Source organism: Saccostrea cucullata, unplaced genomic scaffold, assembly GCF_032062105.1.
Source record: "Saccostrea cucullata isolate Sc308-1 unplaced genomic scaffold, CSIRO_AGI_Scuc_v1 ctg222, whole genome shotgun sequence".
In the NCBI taxonomy this organism is placed as follows: domain Eukaryota; kingdom Metazoa; phylum Mollusca; class Bivalvia; order Ostreida; family Ostreidae; genus Saccostrea; species Saccostrea cuccullata.
This window is the reverse complement of record NW_026934761.1, coordinates 379,532-394,769: the sequence shown is the minus strand read 5'-3', so window position 1 is coordinate 394,769 and position 15,238 is coordinate 379,532. Positions and strand designations below refer to the sequence as shown.

Sequence of the window (15,238 nt, the reverse complement as noted above, 5' to 3'; positions counted from 1 at the left end):
CTTGAAGAGGGGAATTGCTGACCAATAAGCCTGAGATTGAATTGCTTTATCTTCCAGAAGATGCAGATATTTTAATATGTTTTACGGTGTGACCGTTGGGGCGAGCGCAGTTGTACCATTATAAACACTTAAAAACTGATTAGCCACTTCAAAAACCTAGACGCACGAGACATCTCGACTACATATGACGTCACACGACGTCACGGAGCTCATTGGAGCTTACGGAGACAGCCGAGCGTCTGTTTGAAACTATAGAACTAGTGCAATTTGATTAAAAAAAATTGCAGAGTTATTTTTTGTTTCTTTGAAAGATTTCTACATATTGAAATCCGTTTATGCTTTACGTTAGTATTTATTTATTTATTTGGGCAAAGGACATAGGGTAGTAAAGGAATTCTGGGAATGTTTCACAGAAAAATTTGCCTGACGTATGTACAGATTTCATTCCGAATTTCCTCTGTTCTTACACGTTAGTCTATTGAGCTCGCTTCGCGAGCGACGCTCGCTCCGCTCGCTATAAACAGAAGGTATCATATTATTTTCAATACATGTGCGTCGGTTAATTAATAAATGATGTACATTTGCTACATGTGCATTTCAGCCACATTCAGTCAGCTCATAGAACTTTGCAGTCTTGATATAGCACAACTGAGTATGTTTTTTTTTTTTTTTTTTTTTTTTTTGGACGGGGTATCCTTTTGCACTGATTAATCTTAAATTTTTTTTTGTAGAAGGAAATTTCCCGATGAGAGAAAAGAAGTGGTCATTATGACTTTATTCATGTTCACAGGGTTTTAAAGCTAGTACAGGAAAGTTTATCTATAAGGTATATATATCTTTTTCTTCTTTTAGGAAAAGCTTTATCAAAGAAAATTGTATTACAATTAAAATCACTGCAATAAAATAATCACAGATGCCATTATTGATCAGCTGTTGATTAATTATTGTAAACAAATAGATATAAAATTGAGGAAACTAAACTTGTGAAAGTTTATAAAAGGTTAGCAATTATATTTTGTTATCATTGCACCGTGAAACTAAAAGTGCGTTTTTAAACTGATCGGTATTACCTATTGACCCAGTGCAGCCAACAAACATTTAACATGCATTAACCTTACCAGTAATGAAGAAGTCAAAAAATGTTTATTGGACTGATGGGTATGAAGCGCAGCCCTTGGATATTAAATGAATTTTGAGAAATGAAGGAATGCAGGTAGAAAAAAAGACTAAAACTATAAGTTGTTCTTTATAATGATTTAAAACTGTAGCTGGTGTTTATAATGTAATAAAGATCGAGAAAAGAGTCGATTCACTGTACATGCTGTTAGTAAATATTCATATAACTGTGTTCAAATACTTAATAATGTTGTATTTTTTTTGCCACAACTTGTCAAAAGATAGGATTCAATGCGCTGGTCATGAAGATACAATGTAATGTGTACATTTTTTCTTTCAGTTAAATTTTTTGCACCTTATAATGTAGTAAATTGCATATAACTTTACAAATTGTTGATACATGGTGTTGTAAATTTTATAACTATATATTTATGCATTAATTATATACCAGTGCTTTGAGCCATTTGGATATCCATATGATATTGATTAATAATTTTTTATAAAATTACAAAGCTGTTTCTTTACATAATTAAGTAATTCTTGCAATGTTTCTAGTAAATAATGTGGATTTTAGTGAATATGATAATTATTTCTTATTACATAGTAATCTTTTAAGTAATAACATTCTATTTTCAAATAGTATTAAAACATATTATCTCTAAATTAAGTACTAATAATTTACCAAAAATGAGTAGTTCATTTACTAAGTAATATAATTCCTATGTTAAGTAATTCCATTGATACTTAGTAAATCATTTTATAAGTAAATGAATTCATCCTTATTACTAATTATGTTTACAATTACTAACCATGATAGTCATTTACTTGCTATTCTGACTAAATGGATTACTGATAATTACTAGTTTTTCTTAATCTAATATCTTATTTTAAAAACAACAAGTAAAACTTTTTTTTAAAGTGAATTTGTAAACTGTGGACACTTTACGAAGAAATTTTTATTTCAATTGGTCATGTAAAATAATATCTCAAAGATTTCAAACTTTAACATATTAGATAGAGATAGAATTCCAAATTAACGTGAACTCATATTATTGATAATTTGAGGATTATATCAATTCATGTGATATTATCTACTTCATAATAATTCAATCCATTTAATCTCGAATCAATATCTTGTGAAATAATTATAGTAAAATCTTCAAAACGTCTGAATAATTTTGTGAAGTTTTCTGTATGCATCAAATGTTTATTATATATGGAGCATAAATTAAATTTATGCAAACAATAATTAATTTGATGCACGAATTTAGTAAAAAGCAATTGATTCCAATCTATTCAAGGTATGCCAAAAAAAGATTATAAAGGCTTCTATTACATTCATGATAAGAGAGTAACCTTTTTAACTATGGGTATTCCCAATTGAATGAACTTGAACCTTATTAAATATTTATTTGTTTGAATTTGTTATCTCTTTATTGATGTACACACTGATCCCTGTTTGAAAACAACCATTGTAGAAAGAATATAATTTTTTTTTTAGAATTTCAAAAGTAAATAGAGTGTTACTAAATATGAAAAGACATCATCAGATGTTATTTTTTTAGTAACTTACTAAGAGTAATACACCCATAAATTTGATATAAAAAAATCATTCATTTCAACATGAAACAATCTTTTTACGGGTAGTCTTGATTGGTTTATAACTTGATAATCCCAGTGAATACGCGGGTTTCGAGATTCTAATTCTCCTACAATAGAGGCGCAAAACGTATCCATTTAGGCATGGAGGTGGGACAGGTTGTTTCTGTACACAAACGTGCATAAATAAATGAACGATGTTTATAGCTTTTAAAAATTATTTAAAGTTATAGAAAGATAATAATGCTAAGTAGTGATGCATTTTATGATTTTATCAAGCTCAACTGTGTATATTTACAAATCTACTTTCAATTATAGGGTACTTGAAAACGAAATAGACGTCGTAGTCTTTATAAAAAGTAAAAGATTTTCTTGATTGTACATACATTTTCTAAAAAGTTAGTGGGTTCTTTGTAGTTACAATAAGGAAGATAATCAATGTGTCATTTAGATTGCCGACGTGCAATGTTCAGATCCATGTGTACCGTATTTATTAGAGGTCCATATTCTCTTCCCTCGTCTGAAAGGTTTAACATCCACTGATATTTTCTTTCTTTTTTGTTCTGATTTTTTTGCTTTAAAAAATGACGCCTTTACATTAATTCGGTTATTCTCGGGATGAAAAGTGCATCTTTACAATTATGTAGTTATGATAGACCAGTATATCGATAATGTGATATATCCAATATATAAATAACTGTCCCACTTGTTTGTTAACGCGGCAACAAAACTCCCCTCCTCAACGAAAGGGAGATAATCTCGAAACTTGCGTATTAGGAATTAAAGGCAATACAGAGCATCTATACGTTTTTCATATTCAATTATTTACTATCGATAGATAATGGTTAATTAACCATCGGTATATGACAACTGGGATGACGTCAGATTTTCAATTACTAAATTTTGTGGCATACTTCCAACATCCCCTGTATACCGGGGTGCACGGAAGCGTATAAGTACCACTTGGATACTTTATTTTTGTTTTTAATTTCTACATTTTAATCTGTAAAATTTACATTTTAATCTGTAAAATTTACATTTTAATCTGTAAAATTTACATTTTAATCTGTAAATTTTACACTTTAATCTGTAAATTTTACACATAAATCTGTAAAATTTACACATTAATCTGTACATTTTACACTTCAAAATATAAATTTTACACATAAAAGTGTAAAATTCACACTTAAAAGTGTACAATAAACAACTTTAAGTGTAAAATTTACAGATAAATGTGTAATATTACAGATAAATGTGTAAAAAATTACAGATTAAAGTGTCAAATTTACAGATTCAAGTGTCAAATTTACACTTTTAAGTGTAAAATGTGCACTTTAAAGAGTAAAATGTGCACTTGAAAGAGTAAAATTTGCACTTAAAGTGTAAAATTTACAGATTAATGTGTGAATTTAACAGATTAAAGTATAAAATTTACAGATTAAAGTGTATTTTTTTCGGATTAAAGTGTAATTTTTTCAGATTAAAGTGTAGAAATTAAAAAAAGTAAAGTGTCCAAGTGGCACTTTTAACATCAATACTGCAATAACATATACTTGTAGGAAAAAGGCTGCTCACTTTTCCACTTTCACAATTTCTGCAAGCGAAAGGTTAACAAATTGGCTGGGACAGTCTCGCTTTATTTTAATTTTTAGATTTTCATTCGAGAGACGATCGTTCTTTTAAAAATAGATAAAACAGATTTTGCATCTAACGATTAAGGAAAATAGAGCAATGACACCTGCATTCCTTTGCATTTAAATCCGTGTTTACCGTTTACTTGAAGTCCAATTTTACCGTTACAAAATTTTATATTTGAAAAAGGGAGAGAGAAAGATCTTATTCTTTGTTTTATTATGTGGTACGGAGGAATAAAAATAACAATTTCTCAAATTAATCATACTTTTTAAAAGGCTTACTTACTTTAAATTTCGTTTCTAATCTTTGTGAGATTCTCACAAATAAAAAGCAATATTAATAATTGCCTAAAATTACAAATTGTTCGACCAAAAACATTACATCAACAGGAAATCAAAAGACCTTGAAATTTTTAAATTTATCAATGGTTGTTTGTGAAAATATGTTAAATTGCTTTAAAAATATTCAAGTGCGTCTCTGAGGAGCTTGTTGATCTGGACACCGGAAACGGAAGCGACACCATTAAGGTCTTTATAAATTCTAACGTGGATAAACCTCAACGGACCTGTTTGAATCTGAAATGGATAAGAAATGAATAAAATAAAATATAAGAAAACAATTACTCGCTTAGCAATAAAATGTTATTATCTTGCAAGTATTATTAAACTGAAATGAAGACCTTGACGAAAACTACTTCTTGTATAAAAGAAAACTGCATAACAAATTAAAATGTTAATAAGGTTGACATATTTTTTCTAGTAACATTTTTTTTTTCAAATTGTACCTTGATAAAATAGTTAGTGCCAGCAACGACTTGTGTCCTGTAAAAGCGAGCTTTAAGGCGAAGTGGCATTTCTCTGTCGTATCCAATAGGGAGATTGCTGATTATATCATCTTGCACCTATAAAATATACATTTTATAAAATATGTCTTTTTTTAGATGGTCACTTTTTGAAGAAAAAGTCAATTCATATAGCATGATTCCCTTTTCTTTCGTAAAAACGTCTTTTAAAACAATTTAAAGAAATGATTAATATAGACAAGATTTTCTAAAAAATTAATCCTCTGAAGAAAAAAAAATCTTGAAATGTTAAAATTCTCCATTATACATTTTTTTGCCATACTTACAGAGTCAACAAGTTCCTGGATTTCTGGAGTGGCGAGTTTGGCTTTACCAAGTCCTCCAACGACAGGTTTATCATTAGCTTTAACAAAACACACGGCCACTAAACCGAGGATAACTGCAACAAAAGCCTTCATTGTGATTCAGAAGGTGGGTATCTGCACTACTGTACAAATATGGGAAAGATGGTTGTTATTATATACACAAGTGAGAGAGTGGGCAGATCATTTGCTGCAGCTGCTCATTTCAATAATAATAACACTTAGTATGTTCCTAAAATTAATTAAATTTAGATCTGTATATTTCTAACACCAATTATTAAATATTTGGCCTCTGGCCTTCAATATGTCGTTAAAATTAGGGTCAGGGACATAAGTTAACTGTTTAAGGTGCCCTTAATTAAGAAATAAGTGTCTCCATGCACGTCCTTTTTGGACCAGTTTGAAAAAAAATCTAATTTTTTTAAAGTTAACATTTACAATGAATTCTTAGACTTTTGGTGTTAACAATGATTTATACTTGGTGCTATTAAAATATAATTAAAATCATTATAAGTATAATTTATCCAAAAGAATGTTTATAATGTTATGCTTATAAATTTAAAAAAAAATCAAGCCATTGGTCAATCCATTTTCAGCAATTTCAATTAAGCTTAGTCGACAAAGTTCGCAAATTCAGCGAATGCATTGTAAGATATTTATAAATAGTTATTAGTTGAGATCAAAATTTTTTTTAAACAGAAATATCTAATTAATGAAAATCTCAACAACACACAACGCATTGTAATCTTCTCCTTGCAAGTATTAAGTATTACGACTATTGGAACAAAAAATGTAGATAGGAACAAACTTTATTATTTCTTGCTCTTGTCAACTATAATAAAATTTTCTTTTAAACTGGGAACTCTTTAATTTATTCATGTGTTCATCTTGAAATTAATTTCATTTTTTTTCTCAGGCACTCATATGTGGATGTCTGATTTAGAATCCAAGGTTCGGGTATGACCACCTCTTTTTCAGCACATAGACAGTTAAGCAGATGGGAATAAAGGAAGGGTACTCATTTTCTTGAATTCGTTTACTAGTATGTACAATGCAGTTATATATCCAATGTAATGTAGCATTACATGTATATGTTTTGTCTCCTTATTTTGCTATCAGTGTCATTAACAATATTGTCTATCGTTATCAAAAATTTTAAATATGAAAAAAATCATAATTATTCCTATCTATGGAAACTTGTTTCCTTTCTTCCATAGTAATATTCACTAACTGTACTCATAAATTGTTTACCATTCTTTAATTGCTTCATTAATACTGTCTGATTGATACAATAATTAACACAACATATTGTGCGCGATGATTGCATCATCGTACTCCGTGATTATGAAGTCTAGTATACTAGTAACATATTGTACTATGTGCCGCACGCTATAAAAGTGATTCGGAACACAACGAAAATCAAACTACCGAAAACAAAATAAGCACAATGAAGGGACTTTCAGTACTTGGTCTTGGCCTTCTCTTTGCCATCATCACCGAGACATACTGCACCCCCGGGGGTCTTGGTCCACAGGAATTTGCAGGACCCGGAGAACAGGCCTTGGTTGAGGAGGTATGATAAGAGCTGTTAATTAATTCAACCTTCTTTTTATTTTTTTTTTAATTTGAATTATTGTTCGTTTCGTTTCTCCGCTAAAATTAAATGAATTTATCCAAACTTTGGGTCTTTGAATTATTTTGTTATGAGAATAATGTAAGATTGCAACATCTTATAGAACAGAGACGCCATTATCCGTAAGTTACCGTCTTTCGTGGAGGGACCTTTTGGACCCCTGAAGGCTCTGGTGTTTAAAAAGCAGGTTGTGAAGGGCACAAATTATTTTATCAAGGTGAGTCCTTTTCAGAAAGAAATTCACAAAACTTTGCCAAAATTTATTAGGATTTTTTGGTTGTGCAGTTTCTTGTAAAGAGTTAAAAACTCTCATTGGATTATTTATTTTCAGGTTAAAATGCAAGGTGTTCAGCCCCGTTACTTACATGTGAAAATTTACACTGGTTTAAACAACCGAAGTAAAGTGGAAGATGTCATATTCGTGGCTCAGTATGATCCAATAGAATACTTTTAAAGACAAGGAGTTGACGAAAATGTACAAAATTCACGTAATGAATAAACTGATATAAAAGAGTACCATTTTTTTATCTTGGTCATATTATGTAGTACACAATAAATTATTACATGAATATATTATTATAAACACTGAATTCTCGATGGATTTGATCATGACAAGGAGTACACGGCGGATGAGATCGTCGGCAGGGGATGCTCACTCCTCCATGACACCTGATCTCACCTCTGATGATTTGGAGGTCCGTGTTTGCTTTGCTCCCTTTTTGTCGTTTTATGGGCTTTTTATATTAAATACTGTTTGATATCTCCAGTAGAATTTGTCCAAATCCTTATTCGTGAAAAGAGCACAACACTTCTTGTAGCGTTTAACTCAACATATCGACGACGCATCATCAATTAACAAAGGTGATTTTCATTTTTATGTCGCTACGATATATCCTGGTGAGCTTGAGATAAAACATACCACAGAGTTTCATACTTGATAAATTACTTGAAATAGACGTTAATGGTAATCTAACAACCAAACTCTTTGATAAACATTACCGGGTATGACTTCTCTATCGTCATTTTCCCTTATTTACGCAGCAATATATACCTTCATCACCTGCATATGGAGTATATTAACATCTCAGTTGATTCGATAAACAAGAGCATGCTCTACGTGTGAACAATTTCTAAAAAGAGGTAAATTATTGACAATCAAGTTGATGAATCAAAAATATCAGCAGTCATCATTTCATAAGTTCTATGGTCGATATATTGACCTTGTCAACATACAATTTATCATTGAGTCAAATGCTGACTGGCGTTTTATTTTAATTGTTAGACCATTATTTATACACTGAATTGACGACGGATTTTTTCCGTTATTTCCCGAAAATGACAAGAAGCACACAGCAGGTGTGACCGGTCGGCAGGGAATGCGCACTCCTCTATGGCACATTCTACCTATGATGTTTTGATTGATTGATTGATTGATTGTATATTGTTTAACGTCCCTCTCGAGAATTTTTCACTCATATGGAGACGTCACCGTATGCCGGTGAAGGGCTTCAAATTTTGACCTTTCACTCGGCACTAGGGCCATTGAGCAGTGAGGAGCATCTTTATCATGCCAACGCCTGCCGCTGACACGGGGCCTCGGTTTTTAAGGTCTCATTCGAAGGACCCGCAACTTTCACTTCAAAGTGCCGAGCGCATGGCGAAGGAACAGTTGCTACCCATTTTAACGACTAGGTCAGTCGCGGCCGAGATACGAACTCACGACCTCCCGATCACGGAGCGAGCGCTCTACCGACCGAGCTACCGTGAACGGTATATGATGTTTTGAAGGTCTGTGTTTGTTCTGCTCCTATTTTGTATTGTTTGATGGATACTGTTCGTTATTTCCATATATTTCAATTCCATACATTTCAATGAAAATAATTGAAGATATTAATCCTAATAGCATTTTATAAAGAAGATTTCAATAAAACTTAATGAGAAAGAGTTTGTCTCTTATTTCTAGCAAGAAAACAATAACAAAGTAAACCTGTCAATACGATGTAGTAAACCGGATATCTTTTTTGTGAAAAGTACGGTGCAGTGTCTTGGATAAATGAACTCTGAAATTTGAAAAAAGTCTAGGAGAATCAATCAATATACCATTAATTATTTAATATATTGTATCATCTTGAAATTATATTTCACCATATGTGGATTTTTTTATAGATATCTTTAAACTAAAAAAATCCTTTTCAAGAAATATGCATATGCACAAAGGAACCGTAAAATAACGAAATTTTCCTTCAAAAACCCAATTGAAACAGAACTGGTATATTGAAATACCGAAAGCTAAAAATGGCAAAATATCTTGTCTATTTAGTTCCTTATTATATATATTTGTTACGTTTCTTTGCAAAAAAATGTTTGATAATAGTTGCGAAATAGATTACATATAACATACAAAAATACGAGAGTCGTTAGAAAAGTTCGCGGACACATTGAATTACGGAAAATCTATTGTGTATTTTCATGTGAAGTATAAAATTATGTCTGAATAAATTCCTACATTTTGTTTATTGGTATGTAAAAAATCAGGTCCATATAATAAAATCTATATATAGACAACGATTTTTACTATGAGGTCATATAAAAATTCAAGCAATCACTTGATTTTTTTTACGTTACAAATAAGTTCAACCCGTTAAGCTTTGTCGAAATTCTATAAATCTTTAGTTTTTTTTGTTTTTTTTCTACTTTAAAATTGAATATCTATATCAAAACATGTTATTTTCTTCTATAATGTCTTTTGTACTGATTTGGATATTATTGAGATCTTTAAAAAAGTTTATGCAGTTAATCAGTTAATCATCATTATGGAAACTACGCAAAACCATATAGGCGCAACGCAACGTCCATGCGATACGGGGGTATTGAAAAAAAATCGCTGGAATTAATCTTTCAAAATATTTCCTACCATTCTTATGAAGCTACAACCATTTGAAAACTTGTCCTTTTTTAAAACAATTTTAGGCAGCATCTTGAACATTTTAATCTCTTTTTAGACATTTTCCAGTTTGCATACATAATTTATACGAAGTGGCGTGCTCCATGACGCTCAATGACGTTCCGAATTTTGGCTGTGTTTTTACGCAATGATCATTTACAAACGGCTATAAAACAGTCATAAACCCTCCAATTTAATTCAAAATTTCTCCCAGTGACGTTTCATGAATACTTTAGTGGAAAGTAAAATATCATAAATCTTTATGCGCTACAATTGTGCAATTTTAAATTTTAATAAAGAGTCTTGGTGATGTAAACGTGCCAAAATGTAGCATGCTCCGTGAAGCAAGTTTTATCAAAATAAAAAAGCTGTATATTTTTTAATAATCACCGGAGAGAAACAATTTCTTGTATATTTATTGGAAAAAAGGTAAAGATTTACATTAAAGTTTGAAAATGCCGGTTTCGTGGAAATAGCGCGCTCACAATAGAACTTGTCCGCGAACTTTTCTAACACCCCTCGAATAACCGAATAAGAGTCAAAAGTGTATAACATTTGGATGCTTTTACAAAAATAAATCTTTGAGTCAAGATTTTCATATTGTAAATAAAATTGAAAACTCAAGTCATGGGTATTCTTTGTTATATCTATATATCATCATGTAGAGAGGCTCACCAATTCTACATTAGTTATATATAGAGAACGAACATTATGATTGCATATAAAAATTCAAGCTTACTTGATTTTTTTTATTGTTATAAATAAGTATCCTCCTTCAAAGTTAAAGTCTGAAATATTGTATAGCAATGTATTATAATGGTAATTTTGTTTTATGTCTTACGAGAGGCAGAAATTGACCAATCAAATTCTAAAAAAATAAATTTCTGGTCACGTGATGCGTCACTCCGCATATTCCCCCACTTATAACCTTATTAATGCAATTGGTATTGCCCTTGTCAATAATCAGATTGTTTACATTTGCTTCTTTCCATAATTCTCTAACACTAAAATACATTATCTTATCCTCCTTCAATAAATAAAAAGTTTGTAAATCAGTTTGTCTTGTTTCCACTTTTGTGACGTTTAATTATTTTTTTTTAAAGCTCAAACTTATTTTTAACAATGATATATGATTTAATTCTGGTTGTAACGCTGTATTTGATTGGATAAAAAATTTACTTTATATCGTATAAAATGGGTTGCCTACGTCACAATGACTTGCGTCAAAAACGTATCAATCCGCCTGACGTTACATTCAAATTTTGTACAAATTGAGTCATTTTGCTAGAACGTAAAGCGTAAACTGCCCCAACCCAGTTGATACCATATAAAATGGGTAGCTATTAAATTCATTCCTTAAATAATTTTAGCAGACATAAAATATAAAGATAAGAGATAAACTAATCTTGTAAAGGGAGATTTTTCAAAATTCCAGTAATAACAATTTAGACCTCACCGAAAAATCATGCAAATCGGTCTGAAAACGCCATTGACTACACTGGGGAAATTTGGAATCTTTTCTTGTGCAATGCATCAATCTTACGTTTCACTTCATTCTCGTTTTATATATTTTCTATCAATCTATGGGACATTCTGAGAAATCTTTAAGGTCTTTCTACCCTTACAATTTTAATGGTTAAGAGTACAAAAATTGAATTTATTTTCATTTGATAAAATTTAAATTTACCAGTTATTTCCAAAAATGTATAGGCAGCCATATTATTAAGATGGGAGACGTAAATGAACAGAAGCATATGTCAGCATAAAAAATCGTACAACTTTTGTAAACAGTATCATTAATATTATGTAAAAACTGATTCAAATGCATAATTTTGATACTGAAAGTTCCTAAATAATTGCTACTTATAAGATACTTTTGAATTGAGAATATCAGGGAAACTATTTTACATTAGAATTGCAATAAAGAAAATGCCTGAGCTACCCGAGCAGGAGTTGTTGCCCTTGTCAACATTTTTTAAAGATTGAATAATTAATTAAAGAAAAGAAATATGCATTTTTTAAATTCTTTTACTTAACAAGTTTTATCGTTACACCTATGGGAAATCATTTTTCCAAAATATATTGATTTATTGGGCATGAATTTAATAACAGTTTTTGCAAAAACCTATGACATCGCATGAGGGTAGAATTACCTTAAAAGAAACGTTCGATTTAAAATTTTAACGTGGCCTTAGATATCTAATTCATTGATACAGAAAATAACAATTTTGCAATCATGTACAAAGTCGTTGAAAAAATATCGAAAATGAGAAATTTAATATACGAATTCGATATAAAGAATACATTGTATTTTTATATGAATCCATTGTAGTTTAATCATAATTGAGGTATATCCTTAAAACCAGAAGAATATAAATAACCCATTGAAGAGGTAAATGTAAAACGAATGTGAACGAAATTTAACCTACAAGCAATATATATCGATTACAAAATACTCGTCATTTGAAGAGAGGGGTAAACATATATATATTTTTGAGATATTGAATTTTACATCTACAATTATTCCTTCATAGAAATTGAAATTGAAAGTTTTTGGTATAAGTCGATCACATGACTTATTTATAATTGTTAAGAATATTCTGTTATAAACGAATAAAAATGAAAAGTCCCATAGATTTTTTTTACTGTAATTGATAATATTGTGAAATGCAGAAGCTGTTATTTCATTATAGCAAAATTATATAAATTGATATGTAAAAGCAAAAACACCAAAAAAATTTTGGTCTAAAATCTTAAAAAAATAATAATTAAAAAACGACACATTTGTCTAAATTTTATTAACTAAATACACATATTAAATCGAATAAACAATCAAACGAAATTGTCTAAATAAGTTAAACTGTAATCAAATCTAACAGCTAATGTTGGAATTTCTTTTAAAAAATCTAAACAGATTTATGCTTTTAGAAGTATTCAATTGGGTCTCTGATGGACTTTTGAAGCTGTATGCCAGTTACAGAAGCAACTCCATCAAGATTTTCATAAATTCTAACGTGGATAAATCTTAAGGGGCCTGTTTGAACCTGTAATTGATAGGAAAATAAATAATTATTACGTTGTGAAAAATTGTTATTTCAATACGATTCTTTTTTGTAAAGCAGTGCAAATCTGAAATACCTTTGCAAATAGAAAGTATTACATATAAAAGTCTTGTGAGGGAAATCATTACTTTCAAATTACGAACTTAGTATAAATGTAAAATATGAGTTTGAAAGAGGTTCATAATGTAAAGGACCTAAATACAAGGTTGTAGCAAATAAAGACAACGTTATATACTCTTTTTACCTTTATGAAATAATTAGTGCCAGCGACGACTTGTTCTCTGTAAAAGCGAGCCTTCAATGGCAGGGGCATTTCTCTGTCGTATCCAATAGGTAGGTGGCTGATTATATCATCGCGAACCTAAAACAATAATGGTAAAACTATATACAATAGATATCAATTAGTAGACATATTCTGTAGTTTAAAGTCAGTACTTGTGATTTAACTTTTCACTAATGGAAAAAAGCAAACTTGTAGACATCCGAGAATTTTAATTCAATCGTGATTAAAGTACATATTAATTGTAAAATAATATCTAGACATTGATAAAAAATTCATTTATTTACATGTATATGCTATACGTACGGAATCAACAAGTTGTTGGATTTCTGGTGTGGCGAGTTGGGCTCTGCCAAGACCTCCAACAATAGGTGTAGCATTTACAAGAAACACAGCAGTAGCCGCTAAGCTGAGAATAACTGTAACAAATCCCATTCTTGTGGTTTTGAGGATATCAGTGATATTGCCAGTGGTGAAAATTGAGTGTTTATATACTCATATTAGAACAATAGACAGATTGTTTGAAAACGTCCCAGCTGTTAAATACACAACTGGAGCAGCATGTTTCTAAAACTAATTAAAAGTTGGGCCTCCAGCTACTGATAAACAAGTGCTTTGTATATTTATCAATTTCTATTGAACGTTTCACTTAAATTAAGGTTATTTATCATTTCATTTTAATGAAGTGCACAACTGAATATATCATAACTGTTTAATACTTTTGAAATGGCAAAGTTAAGCATTCACATATTTTATTTATCCAAATCAAAGTTTATTTGAATATTAGTACACACAACACTTTTTTTTAAGTTTATTATCAAACATCCATTACTGCAATGATAAATAGATTTATACTTCTAGTATACAGCAATAATTCTTTATTATTATTATTATTAATTAAAGAAAAAGTGAAGTTGCAGGTGCGAAACATTTATCATGAATCTTTTAATAAAGTTATTTTTTCCTTCTTATTGTTATATGCAATATGAAAGAATTTACAGATTCATTTTCAATTCGAAATCTGTATTATTCAGAATAAATACTGTTTTTAACCGCCAATGACTTATTTCAATATTGTGTGTGTGCAAAAAGTGCTCAATGTGCAACTGTATGCTATCATTTACATTTGAGTCTAGAATCACTCAGATTTGACAAAAGTTAATACAATTTTAAATTTTAATCTGGAAGAAATAATAATTATCTGTAATTAGTAAGGAATCATATCAAAAGGTAGAAATTGACAAGAATAAAATCAATTTTGATTGTTACACATTTAAATCAAGAATTCTATAAGTGTTAATTAAATAAATAAATATTCCCCTCCTGTTTTGCTTTCATTTAACTTTTTAGGCTATCTGTCGAATTTGGCATTTTGTCAAAAGACGTTGACAATTTTAGCTTCTAGGGTATGTTATCTTGTGTTGTCAAAAATATCTTTTTGGCCTATGTCTTAATTTATAGTTGTATAGTTTTTATCTTCTTTTCCCAAATTAAACTGTATCATGAAAATTTTGTATTATATATATATATATATATATATATATATATATATATATATATATATATATATATATATATATATATATATATATATATATATATATAAAAAGGTCCTGCAAGTCAATTCTTGTAGCAAATAAATAAATAAATTTTTAATTACTAAGAATGTTAAAACTAACTGACAAAGGTGACGTACATAAATGCAATAATTAACAGCAATTACATAGCATAGTGTTTACCATGTTTACAACATTAAACTTCGTGACTTTCAGTTATGATCGGAATGTATATTTGCAACATTTGTG

The 15,238-nt window shown here is 29.9% G+C and overlaps 3 protein-coding genes across 3 annotated transcripts; 1 reads left to right on the top strand and 2 right to left on the bottom strand.

The window, feature by feature from the left end:
- Positions 1-4,718: 4,718 nt before the first annotated feature.
- LOC134241289 (cystatin-A-like) lies at positions 4,719-5,610 on the bottom strand. Its single transcript, XM_062723357.1, has 3 exons — positions 5,479-5,610; positions 5,135-5,251; positions 4,719-4,925 (listed from the first exon to the last, which is right to left on the bottom strand). The coding sequence occupies exons 1-3, from the start codon at positions 5,608-5,610 to the stop codon at positions 4,806-4,808; spliced, it is 369 nt and encodes a 122-aa protein (XP_062579341.1). The 3' UTR covers positions 4,719-4,805.
- Positions 5,611-6,961: 1,351 nt separating this feature from the next.
- LOC134241291 (cystatin-A-like) lies at positions 6,962-7,611 on the top strand. The gene is made up of 3 exons (XM_062723359.1): positions 6,962-7,087; positions 7,251-7,364; positions 7,479-7,611. The coding sequence occupies exons 1-3, from the start codon at positions 6,962-6,964 to the stop codon at positions 7,599-7,601; spliced, it is 363 nt and encodes a 120-aa protein (XP_062579343.1). The 3' UTR covers positions 7,602-7,611.
- A 5,345-nt stretch (positions 7,612-12,956) lies between these two features.
- Positions 12,957-13,952, bottom strand: LOC134241290 (cystatin-A-like). Its single transcript, XM_062723358.1, has 3 exons — positions 13,740-13,952; positions 13,398-13,514; positions 12,957-13,135 (listed from the first exon to the last, which is right to left on the bottom strand). Exons 1-3 carry the CDS (start codon positions 13,866-13,868, stop codon positions 13,016-13,018), a joined length of 366 nt encoding a protein of 121 aa, XP_062579342.1. The 5' UTR covers positions 13,869-13,952; the 3' UTR covers positions 12,957-13,015.
- Positions 13,953-15,238: the final 1,286 nt, after the last annotated feature.

What these genes read in the sequence shown, in the direction of transcription:
- LOC134241289 (XM_062723357.1), bottom strand. Translation starts at nt 5,610, where the DNA reads ATGAAGGCTTTTGTTGCAGTTATCCTCGGTTTAGTGGCCGTGTGTTTT. An exon ending in TCCAGGAACTTGTTGACTCT is followed by an intron (nt 5,252 to 5,478) that starts GTAAGTATGGCA and finishes TATATTTTATAG; the next exon opens with GTGCAAGATGATATAATCAG. An exon ending in GCACTAACTATTTTATCAAG is followed by an intron (nt 4,926 to 5,134) that starts GTACAATTTGAA and finishes TATCCATTTCAG; the next exon opens with ATTCAAACAGGTCCGTTGAG.
- LOC134241291 (XM_062723359.1), top strand. Translation starts at nt 6,962, where the DNA reads ATGAAGGGACTTTCAGTACTTGGTCTTGGCCTTCTCTTTGCCATCATC. An exon ending in AACAGGCCTTGGTTGAGGAG is followed by an intron (nt 7,088 to 7,250) that starts GTATGATAAGAG and finishes AACATCTTATAG; the next exon opens with AACAGAGACGCCATTATCCG. An exon ending in GCACAAATTATTTTATCAAG is followed by an intron (nt 7,365 to 7,478) that starts GTGAGTCCTTTT and finishes ATTTATTTTCAG; the next exon opens with GTTAAAATGCAAGGTGTTCA.
- LOC134241290 (XM_062723358.1), bottom strand. Translation starts at nt 13,868, where the DNA reads ATGGGATTTGTTACAGTTATTCTCAGCTTAGCGGCTACTGCTGTGTTT. An exon ending in TCCAACAACTTGTTGATTCC is followed by an intron (nt 13,515 to 13,739) that starts GTACGTATAGCA and finishes TTATTGTTTTAG; the next exon opens with GTTCGCGATGATATAATCAG. An exon ending in GCACTAATTATTTCATAAAG is followed by an intron (nt 13,136 to 13,397) that starts GTAAAAAGAGTA and finishes TATCAATTACAG; the next exon opens with GTTCAAACAGGCCCCTTAAG.